Source organism: Pelophylax lessonae (genome assembly GCF_965119305.1).
Source record: "Pelophylax lessonae genome assembly, chromosome: 2".
Taxonomy (NCBI): Eukaryota; Metazoa; Chordata; class Amphibia; order Anura; family Ranidae; genus Pelophylax; species Pelophylax lessonae.
The window spans coordinates 22841387-22857242 of NC_138769.1; the positions used below are offsets into that span (position 1 = coordinate 22841387).

General features: G+C 43.4%; 1 protein-coding gene across 2 annotated transcripts in view; it reads right to left on the reverse strand.

Annotated features, from left to right (window-relative positions):
* Positions 1-703: 703 nt before the first annotated feature.
* Positions 704-15856, reverse strand: part of ZBTB20 (zinc finger and BTB domain containing 20) — a 1486592-nt gene continuing 1471439 nt past the window's right edge. For both annotated transcript variants that reach the window (XM_082245473.1, XM_082245474.1), the window contains 2 exons: positions 11371-12966; positions 704-2881 (listed from right to left, as the gene is read on the reverse strand). In XM_082245473.1, the coding sequence (XP_082101599.1) occupies positions 2211-2881; positions 11371-12946 (2247 nt within the window). In that variant the 5' untranslated portion in view covers positions 12947-12966 and the 3' untranslated portion in view covers positions 704-2210. The remainder of the gene's footprint in view (positions 2882-11370; positions 12967-15856) is intronic.

Genomic DNA, 15856 nt, shown 5'->3' on the forward strand with positions numbered 1-15856 from the left:
ACTCCCAGACCCTTCCATAAACACCAGTCCCAGGGTAATCACTGTACATTCAGTTTAAGCCTTGCTTATTATTCCTTTAGTCTTCAATATCGATATTTACTTCATACTGGTAATCCATTCTACGAAGACAATCACTCCATAAAACTGTTAAAATGTCATGATGTTGAGGCTCATTTCAGAGAACTGTTACAGAGAGGGATGCTGTTGGTCAAACCAACAAATTGCATCCCAGCTTTTTTTCAGCTTAGTAAATAGTTTGCTTTTTACGGTTATCAACATAACTTTTTTTTGTTTTTTGCTCAAGTTTTCATGAAGGAGCCCCAATTTGCAGAAGTATTTTTTTTCTTGCTGTTGATTGTTGTTGAAATAACAGATTAAAATTTTCCAAACCCATACAGAAAACGATCTTCAGAAACAGCAAGATGTCTGATAGATTGTACCTCAGAACTCAACCACCATGGATTGTACATCAGAACTCAACCACCATGAGGTGTAATAATTGTAGTTGCCCACCCCGAAAGATGGTGCTTACCATCAAATAATACTTTTTTTTTCATCAGTATTTGAGGTTTACTTATCTACTGATCTCCAAGTGTTATTGTAATTGTCTTAGGACAATTACAATATTAAACTAGACTTCCTAATGAAACATCTACTTGAAGGACCTGAAGAACGTGCAGTATGGGTTTAGAAAATCCTTTGATCTTCCCACCTTCCAAAGACTTTTTGGAACCTTCATTGAATATGAAACTTTACAACCATTTAAGTGAAGTGAAAACAGAACCTTTCCTAACTTCATGGAAAATTGTGACTTTGAAACTTAGAACAGTGGCTCTAAGACAGACTTGGAAACACAAAGTTTTTGGAAACAGCACACGAGAACCTCAAGAATGTTACCTATGATTCACAAGAGGTGGCAGCTGCTTTGAAGGACATCCCAATGGTTAGATCAACACAAGAAGATAATACATCCCCCCCCTTTTGGTATGCCCTCTCATACTTCATTGAAGAGTTGTGCCATTCCGCAGGGCGCCACTGTACACTTGATGTTTGCGTGAAGGTGCCGTAAACGTTATTTTTCTTCTATATCTCAGGTGTTAGTCTGTGAAATTGGTTCCGTAGACACAGTATTTTTTGCCCGCCTTTCTCAGTCCTTGTCTGGTACTGCATCAGGAACTCCGAAAACGACATGAATAGACAGGTGTGTTGAAGTGCTGATTTCGTCACTGCAAATTTTGCTGATTTTCGAAAAAAAAAAAATAATATATATAACAGCCATGTATTTTTGCCCTTTTGTGTTTTATGTTGCTCTAACAGTTCCTTCATGTCCTCAAAGCTGCAAAAGAAATTCATGGACGGGTAGGAGGTGAAGAGAGGGGGGTTATGGGTATCCAGGCAGAGCAGAAAACACATTGGACCATGCTGAACCCAGAAACACGATACTTATTCAGTGACGGTACAAAATCCTTCCTTGGGTCCTCTCATCTCAGCATTTAACAACTGCCGTTAACAACTAACCCACTTCCCCCCCATCCCGCCTTCCAAAAAGAAAAGAAAACCAAAATTACATGTTTAATGCCGCAGAAACCAACAAGGAAACAAAAGAAATGCTCAGTTTTTATCCTCCAGATACTGTGAAATCTGGCCGGCTAAATGCGGGAAGAAAATGTCCACGAGAATGAAGTTTAAAAAAAAAAAAGCCACAAAGGAACAAAAACACTGTAAGCGGCATGTTAAGAGACAGTAGGCCTTCTGTAATATCTTGTTATATTATTTTCTTTGTAGTGCTCTACACAAGTGGAAAATGGTTCATGTTTTATTTTTTGTAGCTTTTTCATGAACTTTTTTTAAAATTTTTTTTTTAACGTGTCTTTTTTGTCATTTTTTTCCTTTTTTTTTTTAAGAAGGGTTGTATATTTAGAGGCCAGTAGCGTGAATTCCAACCAGTGGAATCCAGGTATATCTACCAGGCCTTAAGGCCACCATCTGAGGGAGACTGGATAAAATATATATGCAGGTTATATATCTTGATATATATATATTCACCCACTCTCCGGAAATGTAATGTACCAGCAGGCAATAAAGTTCTTCATGTAGTACAAAATGTCAGAAAAAAAAAAAAAAAAAAACCTAAAAATAAAAAGAAAACTCTTAAATTCTAGTGCCATAGCTTTTGTTTTTTTGTTTTTGTTCGTAAGAATGAATGGTATTTATCCGTCTGAAACGTGCATTCTCATGTGGTCGTTAAACTGCTCGATTTGGTCAAACTTAGCTGGACAGACTGAGCAAACGTACGTTGTGCCCTCGGAACATACTGGGCCCACACTATTTGGAGGCCCGGGACGAGGGACTAGAACCGGGCCAGGTGTTGGAGCAGCGCTGGGGGGTGGAGCCAGTGATGGTGCCGGTGCTAAGGCAGAGACCAAAATTGGAGCTGGAACTAAGGCTGGAGTTGGAGCCAAAACCGGAGCAGGTGCCAAGACAGGTGTCGGAGGCAAGACCGATGCTGGAACCATGGTGGGAGCTGAAGGCAATCCTTGACCTGGAGTGGAGGCAGGAGCCTGCGCTGATCCTGGAGCAGAGTTCGGAGGTGGACCGGGGATTGGGATGCTGGCAGTGCCATTGGTGGCGCTGTGAAGGGCCACGTGCCTCTCCAGCAGCGTCTTGTGAGAAAACTTCTTCTTGCACATGTAGCACTCATAAGACTTTTCCCCCCGATGCAGGCGCATGTGCACGTTGAGGGAACTCTTTTGGGTGAATCGCTTGTTGCAGATGCTGCACTGGTAAGCCCTGACGCCTGTGTGCGTCACCATGTGTTTGATTAGGTAATCCTTTAATGAAAATGACCTCCAGCAGATGCTACACTGGTGCGGTTTCTCACCTGCGTCACACCAAGGAGAGAAAAAAAAAAGACAAGTGTTAGAAAAACTCAAAAATAGTAACAATTTCGGATGTTGTTAAAGTCTATATAAAGCTAAAACTTTTTTAGTTTTAAATAAAGTGTGGACAAGCTAGAGCCCCTCCCAGGTTTTTACACTGCACTCTGTCTCTGCCTATACCATCCTCTCTGTGCACTCTGTTCTTGCCAATACCTACCTCTCTGTGCCCTCTGTTCCTGCCTATACCATCCTCTCTGTGCACTCTGTTCCTGCCTATACCATCCTCTCTGTGCACTCTGTTCCTGCCTATACCGTCCTCTCTGTGCACTCTGTTCCTGCCTATACCGTTCTCACTGTGCACTCTGTTCCTGCCTATACCGTCCTCTCTGTGCACTTTGTTCCTGCCTATACTGACCTTTTTGTAAACTCTGTCTCTGCCAATACTGACCTCTCTGTGCATTCTGTTCCTGCCTATACTGACCTCTACTTGCCCTCTGTTCCTGCCTATACTGACCTCTCTGTTTCTGCCTATACTGACCTCTCTGTGCACTCTGTTCCTGCCTTTACTGACCTCTCCTTGCCCTCTGTTCCTGCCTATACTGACCTCTCTGTTCCTGCCTATACTGACCTCTCTGTACACTCTGTTCCTGCCTATACTGACCTCTCTGTGCACTCGGTTCCTGCCTATACTGACCTCTCTGTTCCTGCCTATACTGACCTCTCTGTACACTCTGTTCCTGCCTATACTGACCTCTCTGTGCACTCGGTTCCTGCCTATACTGACCTCTCTGTGCACTATGTTCCTGCCTATACTGATCTCTTTGTGCACTCTCTTCCTGCTTATACCGTCCTCTCTGTGCACTCTGTTCCTGCCCATACTGAACTTTCTTTGCAGCCTGTTCCTGCCTATACCATCCTCTCTCTGTATTCTGTTCCTGCCTATACCATCCTCTCTCTGTATTCTGTTCCTGCCTATACCATCCTCTCTCTGTATTCTGTTCCTGCCTATACCATTCTCTCTCTATATTATACTCCTGCCTATACTATCCTCTCTCTGTATTCTCATCCTGCATATACCATTCTCTTCTGCACTCTTTTCCTGCCTATACTGTCCTCTCTGTGTACTCTGTTCCTGCCTATACCACCCTCTCTGTGTACTCTGTTTCTGCTTATACCATTCACTTTGTGTAAGTTTCTCCTGTCTATGCCAGTCTCAGTTTGTGAGAGTACCCCAGCATGCTTTATCAAGGAAAGCCAGAGACGAATATGTACTCGTCTAAGTATGGAGCATGGTGTCTTCTGTGAGTTTTTGATGATATTATACCAGATGCCTTTACTAGGTAAGCTGTTTGCAGAGCCATGTTTCAGGCATGCAAAATTATTCTCCACCACTGGAAAAGCACTTCCCCTCTATCCCTTAAGGATCGGCTAAACCATATGGGTACTACTTTAAAATTTGAAAAGGTTATTCACCAACACTGTGGATGCCCTGCTAAATTTGAGAGGGTTTGGGGGGGGGAGGGTTGGCTTGATGCACCAGGCTTGGCCCCAGTAGACCTGATTATAGATAGGATATTGGGGTAGAATGCTGTTGGTTACTCATTGCTGGTTATTACTATCTGACTTTGGAGAGTGCAATTTCTGTTTTCAGCCACTAGGTGGGGCTGTATATTCTCTTTAGTGAGCTCTATGCAGTTGTAAACTGTAAATGCCTATTTGTGTTTTTTTTGTACATTGCAAGTTTGCATTCTTTTGTGAGTAATTATGGAACATGTATGCTTGAATGTGTTAAAAAAAAACTTTCTTCTGATTAAAAAAAAATAAAAGTATGGAGCATGGTGCAAAGGCTAGTAGGTGAGGCCTCACCAATCTGAAAGCCAGTCTGAATGAATGCAAGAAGCAATGCTTTAATGGTCCCACCACATCTTCACCTGTCCACACTGGGAACTGCGGTGGTGATATGGTGGATAAACAGGGAATCCCTCTCTATCCCCTTTCATTAGGCTGGTTGCTATCGGTTTTTTGCTCTTCTCTTTACAAGATAATAAAGGCTTTGTGCATGAGCAGATGTTAGAATGTTTAGAGATGTGAACATATACCACTCCTTAATAACAGCACCCCAGGGGGACGGAAAAATGATTGTTATAAGGAGGGTGGCTTCCGAAAAAACACCATTATTCCCCTAAAAAGAATAACACCACATTGTGTATGGTGTATGCTGTGACATCCTGTCTAATTAGACATTTATGGCCGGACTGGGAGCTCGCAGCCTGTCATTACGTCATCCAGCCAGCAGTGTCCTATCCCAACACTTACACAAGATCAAGGAACTAGCCAGGCTATTTAAAGGGGAGATACAGGACTTTTCTAGATACACAGACAGAAATAGTAATTTTGGAAAGAAAATAGGGATAGATAGATAGATAGATAGATAGATAGATAGATAGATAGATAGATAGATAGATAGATAGATAGATAGATAGATAGATAGATAGATAGATAGATAGATAGATAGATAGATTGCATTGTAAAAGTATTCGGCCCCCTTGAACTTTGCGACCTTTTGCCACATTTCAGGCTTCAAACATAAAGATATAAAACTGTAATTTTTTTGTGAAGAATCAACATCAAGTGGGACACAATCATGAAGTGGAACGAAATTTATTGGATATTTCAAACTTTGTTAACAAATAAAAAAACTGAAAAATTGGGCGTGCAAAATTATTCAGCCCCTTTACTTTCAGTGCAGCAAACTCTCTCCAGAAGTTCAGTGAGGATCTCTGAATGATCCAATGTTGACCTAAATGACTAATGATGATAAATAGAATCCACCTGTGTGTAATCAAGTCTCCGTATAAATGTACCTGCACTGTGATAGTCTCAGAGGTCCCTTTAAAGCGCAGAGAGCATCATGAAGAACAAGGAACACACCAGGCAGGTCCGAGATACTGTTGTGGAGAAGATTAAAGCTGAATTTGGATACAAAAAGATTTCCCAAGCTTTAAACATCCCAAGGAGCACTGTGCAAGCGATAATATTGAAATGGAAGGAGTATCAGACCACTGCAAATCTACGAAGACCTGGCCGTCCCTCTAAACTTTCAGCTCATACAAGGAGAAGACTGATCAGAGATGCAGCCAAGAGGCCCATGATCACTCTGGATGAACTGCAGAGATCTACAGCTGAGGTGGGAGACTCTGTCCATAGGACAACAATCAGTCGTATACTGCACAAATCTGGCCTTTATGGAAGAGTGGCAAGAAGAAAGCCATTTCTTAACCGGTTGCCGACCGCCGCACGACTATATACTGCGGCGGTCAGCCCCGGCCAGGCAGAGTGACGTATCGGTACGTCACTCGCCTGTCACTGACTTGCGAGCCTATCGCGGGCGGGCGCGCGCCCGCCGAGGCTCGTTCACAGGCAAGTCAGTGCGTGTGACCGGCGGACTCGATGTCCGCCAGTCACACTGCGATCGCTCCTGTGAAGGGAGAAAGTCAGAGCAGCTTGTGTAAACAAGCTGCCTGTCAGTTCTCCCTGTGTAAAAGTGAAGATCTGTCCGTTCTACTATGAGGAACGGTGGATCTTTGCTTTTACACCAATAGGAATGTCCCTACACAGTTAGAATCACGCCCCTAGGACACACTTAACCCCTCCCTGTCCAATAAAGTTAACCCCTTCCCTGCCAGTGTCATTTTTGCAGTAACAGTGCATATGTATAGCACTGATTACTGCAGTAATGTCACTGGTAACCCCAAAAGTGTCAAAAATGTCAGTCAAGGGTCCGATCTGTCCGCCGCAATGTCGCAGTACCGAAAAAAAAATCGCAGATCGCCGCCATTACGCGTTAAAAAAAAAAACACCAAAAATGACAAAAATCTTTCCCTTTGTTAGTAAACGCGATAACTTTTGCGCAAACCAATCAAAATACGCTTTTTGCGATTTTTTTTACCAAACATAGGTAGCATAAAACAAATTGGCCGAAAAATGTTAAAAAATTTTGATTTTTACTTTTTTTTTGGGGAATTTCATATAAAAAAATGTGAAAAATATTGTTATTTTTGCAAAATTTACGCTCTTTTTTTGTTTATAGCGTGTGATCAAAAAATCGCACAGGTGATCAAATACCACCAAAAGAAAGCTCTGTTTGTGGGAAAAAAAGGACGTCAAATTCGTTTAGGTACAGCGTCGCACGACCGCGCAATTGTCCGTTAAAGTCACGCAGTAAAAAATCGCAAAAAAACCCCTGGTCCTTTAGCAGCCAAATCCTCCGGGGCTTAAGTGGTTAAAGATATCCATAAAAAGTGTTGTTTAAAGTTTGCCACAAGCCACCTGGGAGACACCAAACATGTGGAAGAAGGTGCTCTGGTCAGATGAAACCAAAATCAAACTTTTTGGCAACAATGCAAAACGTTATGTTTGGCGTAAAAGCAACACAGCTCATCACCCTGAACACACCATCCCCCTCTGTCAAACATGGTGGTGGCAGCATCATGGTTTGGGCCTGCTTTTCTTCAGCAGGGACAGGGAAGATGGTTAAAATTGATGGGAAGATGGATGGAGCCAAATACAGGACCATTCTGGAAAAAAACCTGATGGAGTCTGCAAAAGACCTGAGACTGGGACGGAGATTTGTCTTCCAACAAGACAATGATCCAAAACATAAAGCAAAATCTACAATGGAATGGTTCACAAATAAACATATCCAGGTGTTAGAATGGCCAAGTCAAAGTCCAGACCTGAATCCAATCGAGAATCTGTGGAAAGAACTGAAAACTGCTGTTCACAAACGCTCTCCATCCAACCTCACTGAGCTCAAGCTGTTTTGCAAGGAGGAATGGGCAAAAATTTCAGTCTCTCGATGTGCAAAACTGATAGAGACATACCCCAAGCGAATTACAGCTGTAATCGCAGCAAAAGGTGGCGCTACAAAATATTAACTTATGGGGGCTGAATAATTTTGCACGCCCAATTTTTCAGTTTTTTATTTGTTAAAAAAGTTTGAAATATCCAATAAATTTCGTTCCACTTCATGATTGTGTCCCACTTGTTGTTGATTCTTCACAAAAAATTACAGTTTTATATCTTTATGTTTGAAGCCTGAAATGTGGCAAAAGTTCGAAAAATTCAAGGGGGACGAATACTTTCGCAAGGCACTATAGATAGACAGAAATCTATTATTCTATCTATTTATCTCTGTATCTATCTGACTAATAGTGATAGATAGATAGATAGATAGATAGATAGATAGATAGATAGATAGATAGATAGATAGATAGATAGATAGATAGATAGATAGATAGATAGATAGATAGATAGATAATAGATAGATAGATACTTGTGCTCTCCTGTGACTCAGAGTCGGCTTGAGGTAGGTTATAGCTTGCTATCAGCAGACATCACAGAGACGCTCGAAGCTCTGGAAAGGATCCCGACCATATTATCAGGATCCATCCAGCTATTTGACAACTCTGGATCTCTGTGCTCGGCTTAGAGCTGAAGTCAGTTGCGCCCGTCCTCTCCCTGAGGAAGTCCATGGCACCTAGTGGACGAAACTCGTCGGTGCGCTTGAACCTGCACACCCCGGTTTATCTCCACACCAGCTGTTAGTCCTTCACTAACCATTTTTCTGATATTCCCTGGCTGCATGCCGACTGTACAGCAAGGAATCAAAGCTGATCCACCACGGAGCATGCCAGTGGATCAGATATATCCCTCACCTCCAGGTGACATCAGCCCCTGCATGCTAATGTGCAATGTTCAGCTTGGAAAGGGAGCGAGATAGGATCCCCACCTGCGCCTGTAAGAGTTGATGCTACTACCGGCCTGATCGAGGCTTCTATACTCCCGGCATACTGTTCACAGCTGTTGGAGAGACAGAGATTCTCCCACAATACTAGCAGCAACACTGAGTGATATCACTGAGTGATTTGAGCATGCCACTAGCTCTAGCCCTGAGATCCCCGTGGTCCTGCAATCTGTAGTGATCTCTGCCATCAACTCAACCGTGAGTAGCACACCAGAAATACTCCCCAGACTGCGATATACTCTATCCGTAATTGTAGTGCTAAACTCCTTACGGTGGCTCCAGAGGGGAAAGTAATGTATCAATCTTGGGACCACCTCAGCTTTTCTCATGTGCTTCTCATCTGCCTTATTCCCCTCCTCCCTTCTAGAACTCCTTCTGGTCTTTCCCAAATGTAGTTTTTCCATCCTCTCCCCAGCCCGGTGCTCCAGTGAGCGCTGAAGGGGCACAGCGGAGAGTAGTCACTGACAGTCACTGCTCTACGCTCCGAGAAATTAGTGGTCATTTGATCGCTCAGTTCTCGGACTTAGAGTTGCCATGGAACAATTGTAACATCACACCCATAATGCAGCATAGAGGTAGAGTATGAAGGTTTATTATTATTTTTTTTTTTTCCTAAACCCCAAACTTTTCCTTTAAAGGTCAACTCGACTCAAAACTGATATTGAAATTTTGTGATGTTTCTGGAGAGCTGATCACATAATTGTCTATATCCATATAAACCTGTTAAAATTACCAGTTCTGCACATTGGGCTGCCAATGGTCAGCCTAAAGCTACTTGATGTAGCTAAATGACATAAAATGATAATTTAAAACAAAAAAATAATAAAAAATACTGCTGCAGGTATAAAGTACAGGTACCTAGAGGTGCAAATTCCTGCAACAGCCTCCCGACCCTGCCTGGCATAGCCATCTTCTGGGTAGTGTCGGAAGCTTGCTGCAAAGTATCTGCATCCACAAATTCCTATTGGCCCTTCAAATGCCCCCTTGCTGGCCAAAAGGAAAATACACAAAGAAAGAAGGGGTGGGCAAGCTTAGGCACTTTCAGGAAATGCAGGCTGTCAGTAAAACTTGGTGTCTGGGGGTGACGGGAGGGTTTGGGAGGTTTCTTTAGATATGTACATCTCTAGGATGCCTATTTACGGAGATCTCTCCGAGTTTCTGGTATCTTAAGGACATAACCATGATTGTCCATACTACAACACAAGGCAGCAATAGATATACAATCAAAATGAACAAAAATAATGTACACATATGGCCAAAAGTATGTGAAAACCCCTCCAGATTACTTTTTGGAGAACTATATACCTCCAACAGTTTGGTGAAGGCCCTTTTCTGTTCCTGCATGACTGTGTACAAAATCAGATCCATAAAGACATGGTTTGATTAGTTTGGGATGGAGGAACTTGAGTGACCTGTACAGAACCCTGACCACAACCCTACTGAAAACCTTTGGGATGAATTGGAATTCCGATTGTGAGCCAGGTTATCTCATCCAACATGAGAACCCGAACTTACAAATGTTCCTTTGGTTGAATGGGCACAAATTGCCACAAACATCCTCCTAAATCTTTTTGGAAAGCCTCCACTGAAGAGTGTAGGCTCCTATTTATAGGTACCAAAGGGAGGCTGCAGGGTCTCAATACACATGTATGGGGCCCAGGCCCCAACCAATGAGTTGCTTCTGCTGTTTAGTAGCAAGTACAACTCATTGGTACGGGCCTGGGCCCAGATCCAGGCCCCCAAACCAATGATTTGTAGACTTACTGTATAGCAACAGCCAGGGCTTTTTTCCTGGCGGAAGGTGCCAGGGACAGGGAAGGAGAAGCACACTCTGTATACTATTGCTTTTACAGGGAGGCTGCCGGATGAGCCGATACAGCTCACTTAGTTCCGGCTGCAGCCTGAGAGAAGCGAAGGTGAAATGATATCATCTGCACTCCTCCTTTCCCTTCAGAACGGATGCTGGTTTGGGCGCCATTCGCAGCTCAGCTGCGTGGAAGAGCTGCGCTGTGTGTAGACTGCCTGACTGACTGCTCACTGTGGGCTGGAGAAAAGTTGTTAGACATCACATTTTTGGTAAATTGATTTACAATGTTGCTGGGCCTGTGCTGTGACTGTCTCTTTGTTGGATTCGGCTGTGACTGTCCCTTTGTTGGATTAGGCTGTCTCTTTGCTGGATGTGGATGTCTCTTTGCTGGATTGGGCTGTCTCTTTGCTATAAGGGGATGTGTCTTTACTATATGGGAGTGTCTCTTTGCTGGATTGGGATGTCTCTTTGCTGAATATATGGGGAAGTCTCTGCTGAACTGGGCTGTCTCTATGCTGGAATGGGATGTCACTTTTCTGAATTTATGGGGATGTCTCTTTGCTGGATTGGGCTGTCTCTTTGCTGAATATTTGAGGCTGTCGGATTTGTTGGGATGGCCAGTGGAAAGGTCATGGGGAATGTTGGTGGTCAGGCCTGGGGGGAGCCCAGGCCTAAAGCTGTATAAAAATACAAATTTAAATAAAAATTTCTGATGTCTGCCCTGGGGGCTGACTTAATATGAATGGCCATGGTATTGAAAAGGGATGTCTAACAAGCTCATATAGGTGTGATGGTCAGGTGTCCACAGGCATTCAACCATATAGTGATTCATTTTAAAAATACAAGTAGCAAAACTCAATAAAAAGGGAAGAACTTACCTGTATGTACAAACATGTGCTTCACATAGTTTTGTTTGGCGGTGAACGTTTTGTTGCAGAGAGTGCACTCATAAGGCTTTTTCTCTCCCTGCCCGCTGCCTGTGCTATGTCCTCCTTGGGATTGTTGGTTTTGGATTTGGGAAGGATACGATGGCATTCCTCCCTGGGAAACAGACACAAACTGGGGCTGCTGACCAGCCAGGGGTTGGGGCAAGCTGAAGAGAAAAGGCTTGGGTCCGGTGCCAGCCGCCTGCGTTGTGAAGAGGGCCGGTAGGTAGGTATTTCCCGCCGTGCCGATGACCTGGGTGTTGCTGGTCAGAGTGAGCGGCATCCTCAGGTTGCTGGTGAGGGTTTCTGTCTGGCGTAAGTACAGCTGAGTGGTTGGCAAAGCTTGCCCTATGGACTGGGTGACAGAAGTCTGTAGGACCCCTTTCTCTGTGTTATTGCTAACACTGATGACTGTGCTGTCCATTTTAATGTCATTGCTCCTCTCCGGAGAAGACGAGCTGTTTTCTAGGTGCTGTTGGTTCTGGTTCTCAACGCATTCGGTGGACAAGGCGTTAGACTCTGGTTGAGAGGGATCCTGTTGACCCTCCCGTACAAGGTTAGGCATATACTGCTGCTCCGCCGTGTCAGGCTCCGTGCCGATGGATGAGCTCACTCCAGAGTCAAAGCTCTCCCCTTTTGGTTCACTCTCTGTGCCTTCTGCTTGATCGGTGTCTTCAGTGCACTCTTCGGACTCATTGCGTTCGAGGCCCTGCGGCCTTTGCTGACCGTAGTAGTCATAATCGTCGTCCACCTCCTGCTTGATGTGTATGTTTCCCATCAATGTCTGAATACGGACGGGGCGCGGTTGCTTGCGGCAGTGGGTGGTTTCCGGGGTGGTGCTGAGATACCGCTCCATCCTCTGAGAGCGCTGGTGGATCCTCGTGATCCAGCTAGGCTCTTCCATGTGATGTTGTCTAGGCAGCCCCAAGGCAGTTTCGTGATGGCTGACCAGGGCTCCGCTGTAAAACGAGCGTTCCCCACTGCCATTTTGCATGGAACATGTGTATAAGGCAGAGTAGATCCTGTCCACACTATGCTGACGGTGGCTCTGCAGATAGCCAGATTCGGTATCACTACTTTGCCCAGAGGTTCCGGATTCCGGAGTCCCCCGGGGCGTCTCTTGACCAGAGTCCGGTATGAGAGGATAAACTCCACCCACATTTTGGGAGACAATTCGCGTGCATTCATCTATGACGGTTTTTATCTGCAGGATGCTGGCAGCTGTAAGGATTTGGAGGGCCTCCGACTGTGAGACACGCAGCACTCCGCTGTACATAAAGTCAATGAGCTTCTGGACTGCGTGGACCGACACTACCGACGGGATCTCGATGTCACTGTAGCCGAGCAGCAGCTTGTCCTGGAAGAATGGGCTGCCAGCGGCCAGCACGCAGCGGTGTGCCCGCAGCATGCTCCCGTGGATTCGCACCGTCACGTCACAGAAGTGGCCACGGTTGCGCTGCTCGTTTAGCGTCTCGAGCACGGAATTGCTGAAGTTGTGAAGGTTGATGCTGTGAGTGCGCTCTGTCATCCCCTTGCAACTGAGGTCACCTGGGAGGAGACACAAAAAGATATCAATATCAGAAACTGAAATGGGACAATTATTAAAAACATCAATACATAAAAACTGAAAACCTTTCAGCTTGTATTTGTCCCAAAGCCCAATACATGCTTGAGAAGATAATGAAGGGAGACTGTGGAGTTTATTTACTAAAGGCAAATAGACTGTGCCCTTTGCAAAGTGCAGTTGCTCCCTGCAAGTGCAGTTGCTCCAGAGCTTAGTAAATGAGCAGAATCTCTGTTGACTTCCATCATCCAATCATGTGCAAGCAAAACTGTGGTTTTGTTTTTATTTTCCTTGCACGTGATTGGGTATTCTTTACAGAGTGAAGATTTACCTCATTTACTAAGCTCTGGAGCAACTGCACTTTGTAAAGTTCACAGTCTATAAGCCTTTAGTAAATCAACACCAATTTGGGGTCAATTCACTTAGCTTTACCGCATGCGGTAAGTGTATCATGTTACTCATTTGCATATATGATACCATGCGGTAAACAAATTCATTAAAAAAAAAAAAATTAATGATTTTGTGGTGAACATCAAAAAAAAAAAATTTCAGTAACATCGCAAAAAAAAAAAAGTGCAGTTATTTTACTAATTCACAAATGAAACCATACCTAAAAAAAGGTGCGATATTAAACACCACCCTATTGGTGGCGGTAACCAGTGCGGTACCATAAAGAGGGGCCTATTCAAAGCCTCAGAAAGGGGCATTCCATCCACCCAGAGCCTAATTCAAACCACAGAAGACTTACAGGAAGGGGTACTATTCTACCCACAGAAAGGGGTGCAATACTACCCTCAGAGAGGGGTCTAATTCCACCTACAGGAAGGGGTACTTTTCTACCCACAGAAAGGGGTGCAATATTACCCTCAGCGAGGAGCCTAATTCAACCCACAGAAGACCCACAAGAAGGGGTACTATTCTACCCACAGAAAGGGGTGCAATACTACCCTCAGAGAGGGGTCTAATTCCACCTACAGGAAGGGATACTTTTCTACCCACAGAAAGGGGTACAATAATACCCTCAGAGAGGGGTCTAGCTTCACCTACAGGAAGGAGTACTATTCTACCCACAGAAAGGGGTGCAATACTACCCTCAGAGAGGGGTCTAGCTTCACCTACAGGAAGGGGTACTATTCTACCCACAGAAAGGGGTACAATACTACCCTCAGAGAGGGGTCTAGCTTCACCTACAGGAAGGGGTACTATTCTACCCACAGAAAGGGGTGCAATACTACCCTCAGAGGGGGGCCTAATTCAACCCACAGAGGACCCACAAGAAGGGGTACTATTCCACCCACAGAAAGGGGTGCAATCCTACTCTCAGAGAGGTGTCTAATTCCACCAGCAGTGGACACACAAAAATGTGGCATTATACATCACAAGTATTTATTTATTTATTTTAATTTAAATTTAATCAAAAAGGCATAATATACAGTGCAGATAAATGCAAAGATCGGCTGAAATTTAACATCAAGGACATTTTATAAAAAAAAAATAATATATAAACAATATATTTTTTAACGTTGTTTACAAAAGTGCAACAATGGAGTATGATGACAATTACTCCAGCTAGAAGTGACCTCTTGAAGTGGCCAATGCAATACTTTTGGTTATATACACCATTACAACAAGTTAAACTTGAAGAGGAACATGAAAATTGTTTAAAAAACATAGGCAGCAGCACAGAAGTGGGCAAAAAACAGAGTAAAGTAAAGTAAAGAGCACTTTTACCCGCTCTAGTAGGCCATACATTTACAAAAAAAACTAATTTTTATGAATGTATGGCATGATGGATTAAGAAAAGGAGCGCAACACAGCTTAACAGCTATATTCAGGCAAGAGTTCCACATGGAAAAGACACGGCTTGGATTACCAAGCATCAGGAGACATAAATTTGAGAAGGTAGTTCAAAATTCAGTGCCTCCAAATACAGATTACTGTAAAAAATGTTAAATTAAAAAATAGTTTTTTTGCAAAAGAAAAATAACAAACATGTTAAAACGTAAAATGGTATAAAAAAATGACCTTAGAAAACCCTTAACCACGACACGTGCGATAAATTACGGCATGAGAAAATGCGGTAGTTACCAAACAATCGAGAAAATACTGCATTCGTTATTTAACGCAAATTTCTTAGTGAATTGAACTTTAATAACTGATTTACCGCATGCGTTATTTTACCGAATTTTATTTGCCGTTATTTAACTCTTAGTGAATAGCCTGAATTGTCTTATGCTCCTAGTCAAAACGTTAAATGACTTATGGTAGTCCTTTGACTGTATTGACTGCAAATTTACAAAATGTAAAAATAACCTAAATTTTGTGCAATTTCTAGGCAAAGGACAATACTCAATAACCTGCAAACTTAAGGGTCAGTCTACCAAAAACTGATTACTAAAAGATATTGGTGGGCAGAGTCAACCATCAACTCTACGTTTCCTCATTTGTAAAAATAAATTCATAAATCGGAATCTGCCTGTGGCAAAGTGAGAAACATCCTAAATTGCTTCTCTCCTCCAAAAACTCATTTGACATAACACACATCTGCAATATTCAAATGTGTCACAAGGAGGCAGCAGAGATCCTTGATTAGTTTGGTCCATGCTCTTGTAGCTCAGGATAAGCAGTACTAAGAGGAAATGAGGCTTCTTGATGGGTAAAGCAGTGAACATATGAGGTCAGGAATACTTCTAGAAGACCTTAAAGCGTCAGCACACACTCATCTGATATTTCTTTTAAATGTAATGTCTGCTAGGTTGAGCCATTTCTTGGCTTTATGGGGACACTAGTGTCAAGGTCCAACTTATTTCCTAGCTCTGTTGACAAGCAACATGAAGCCTTGGATGTTCCGGCCCATCTTGAAGTGTGTCTGGC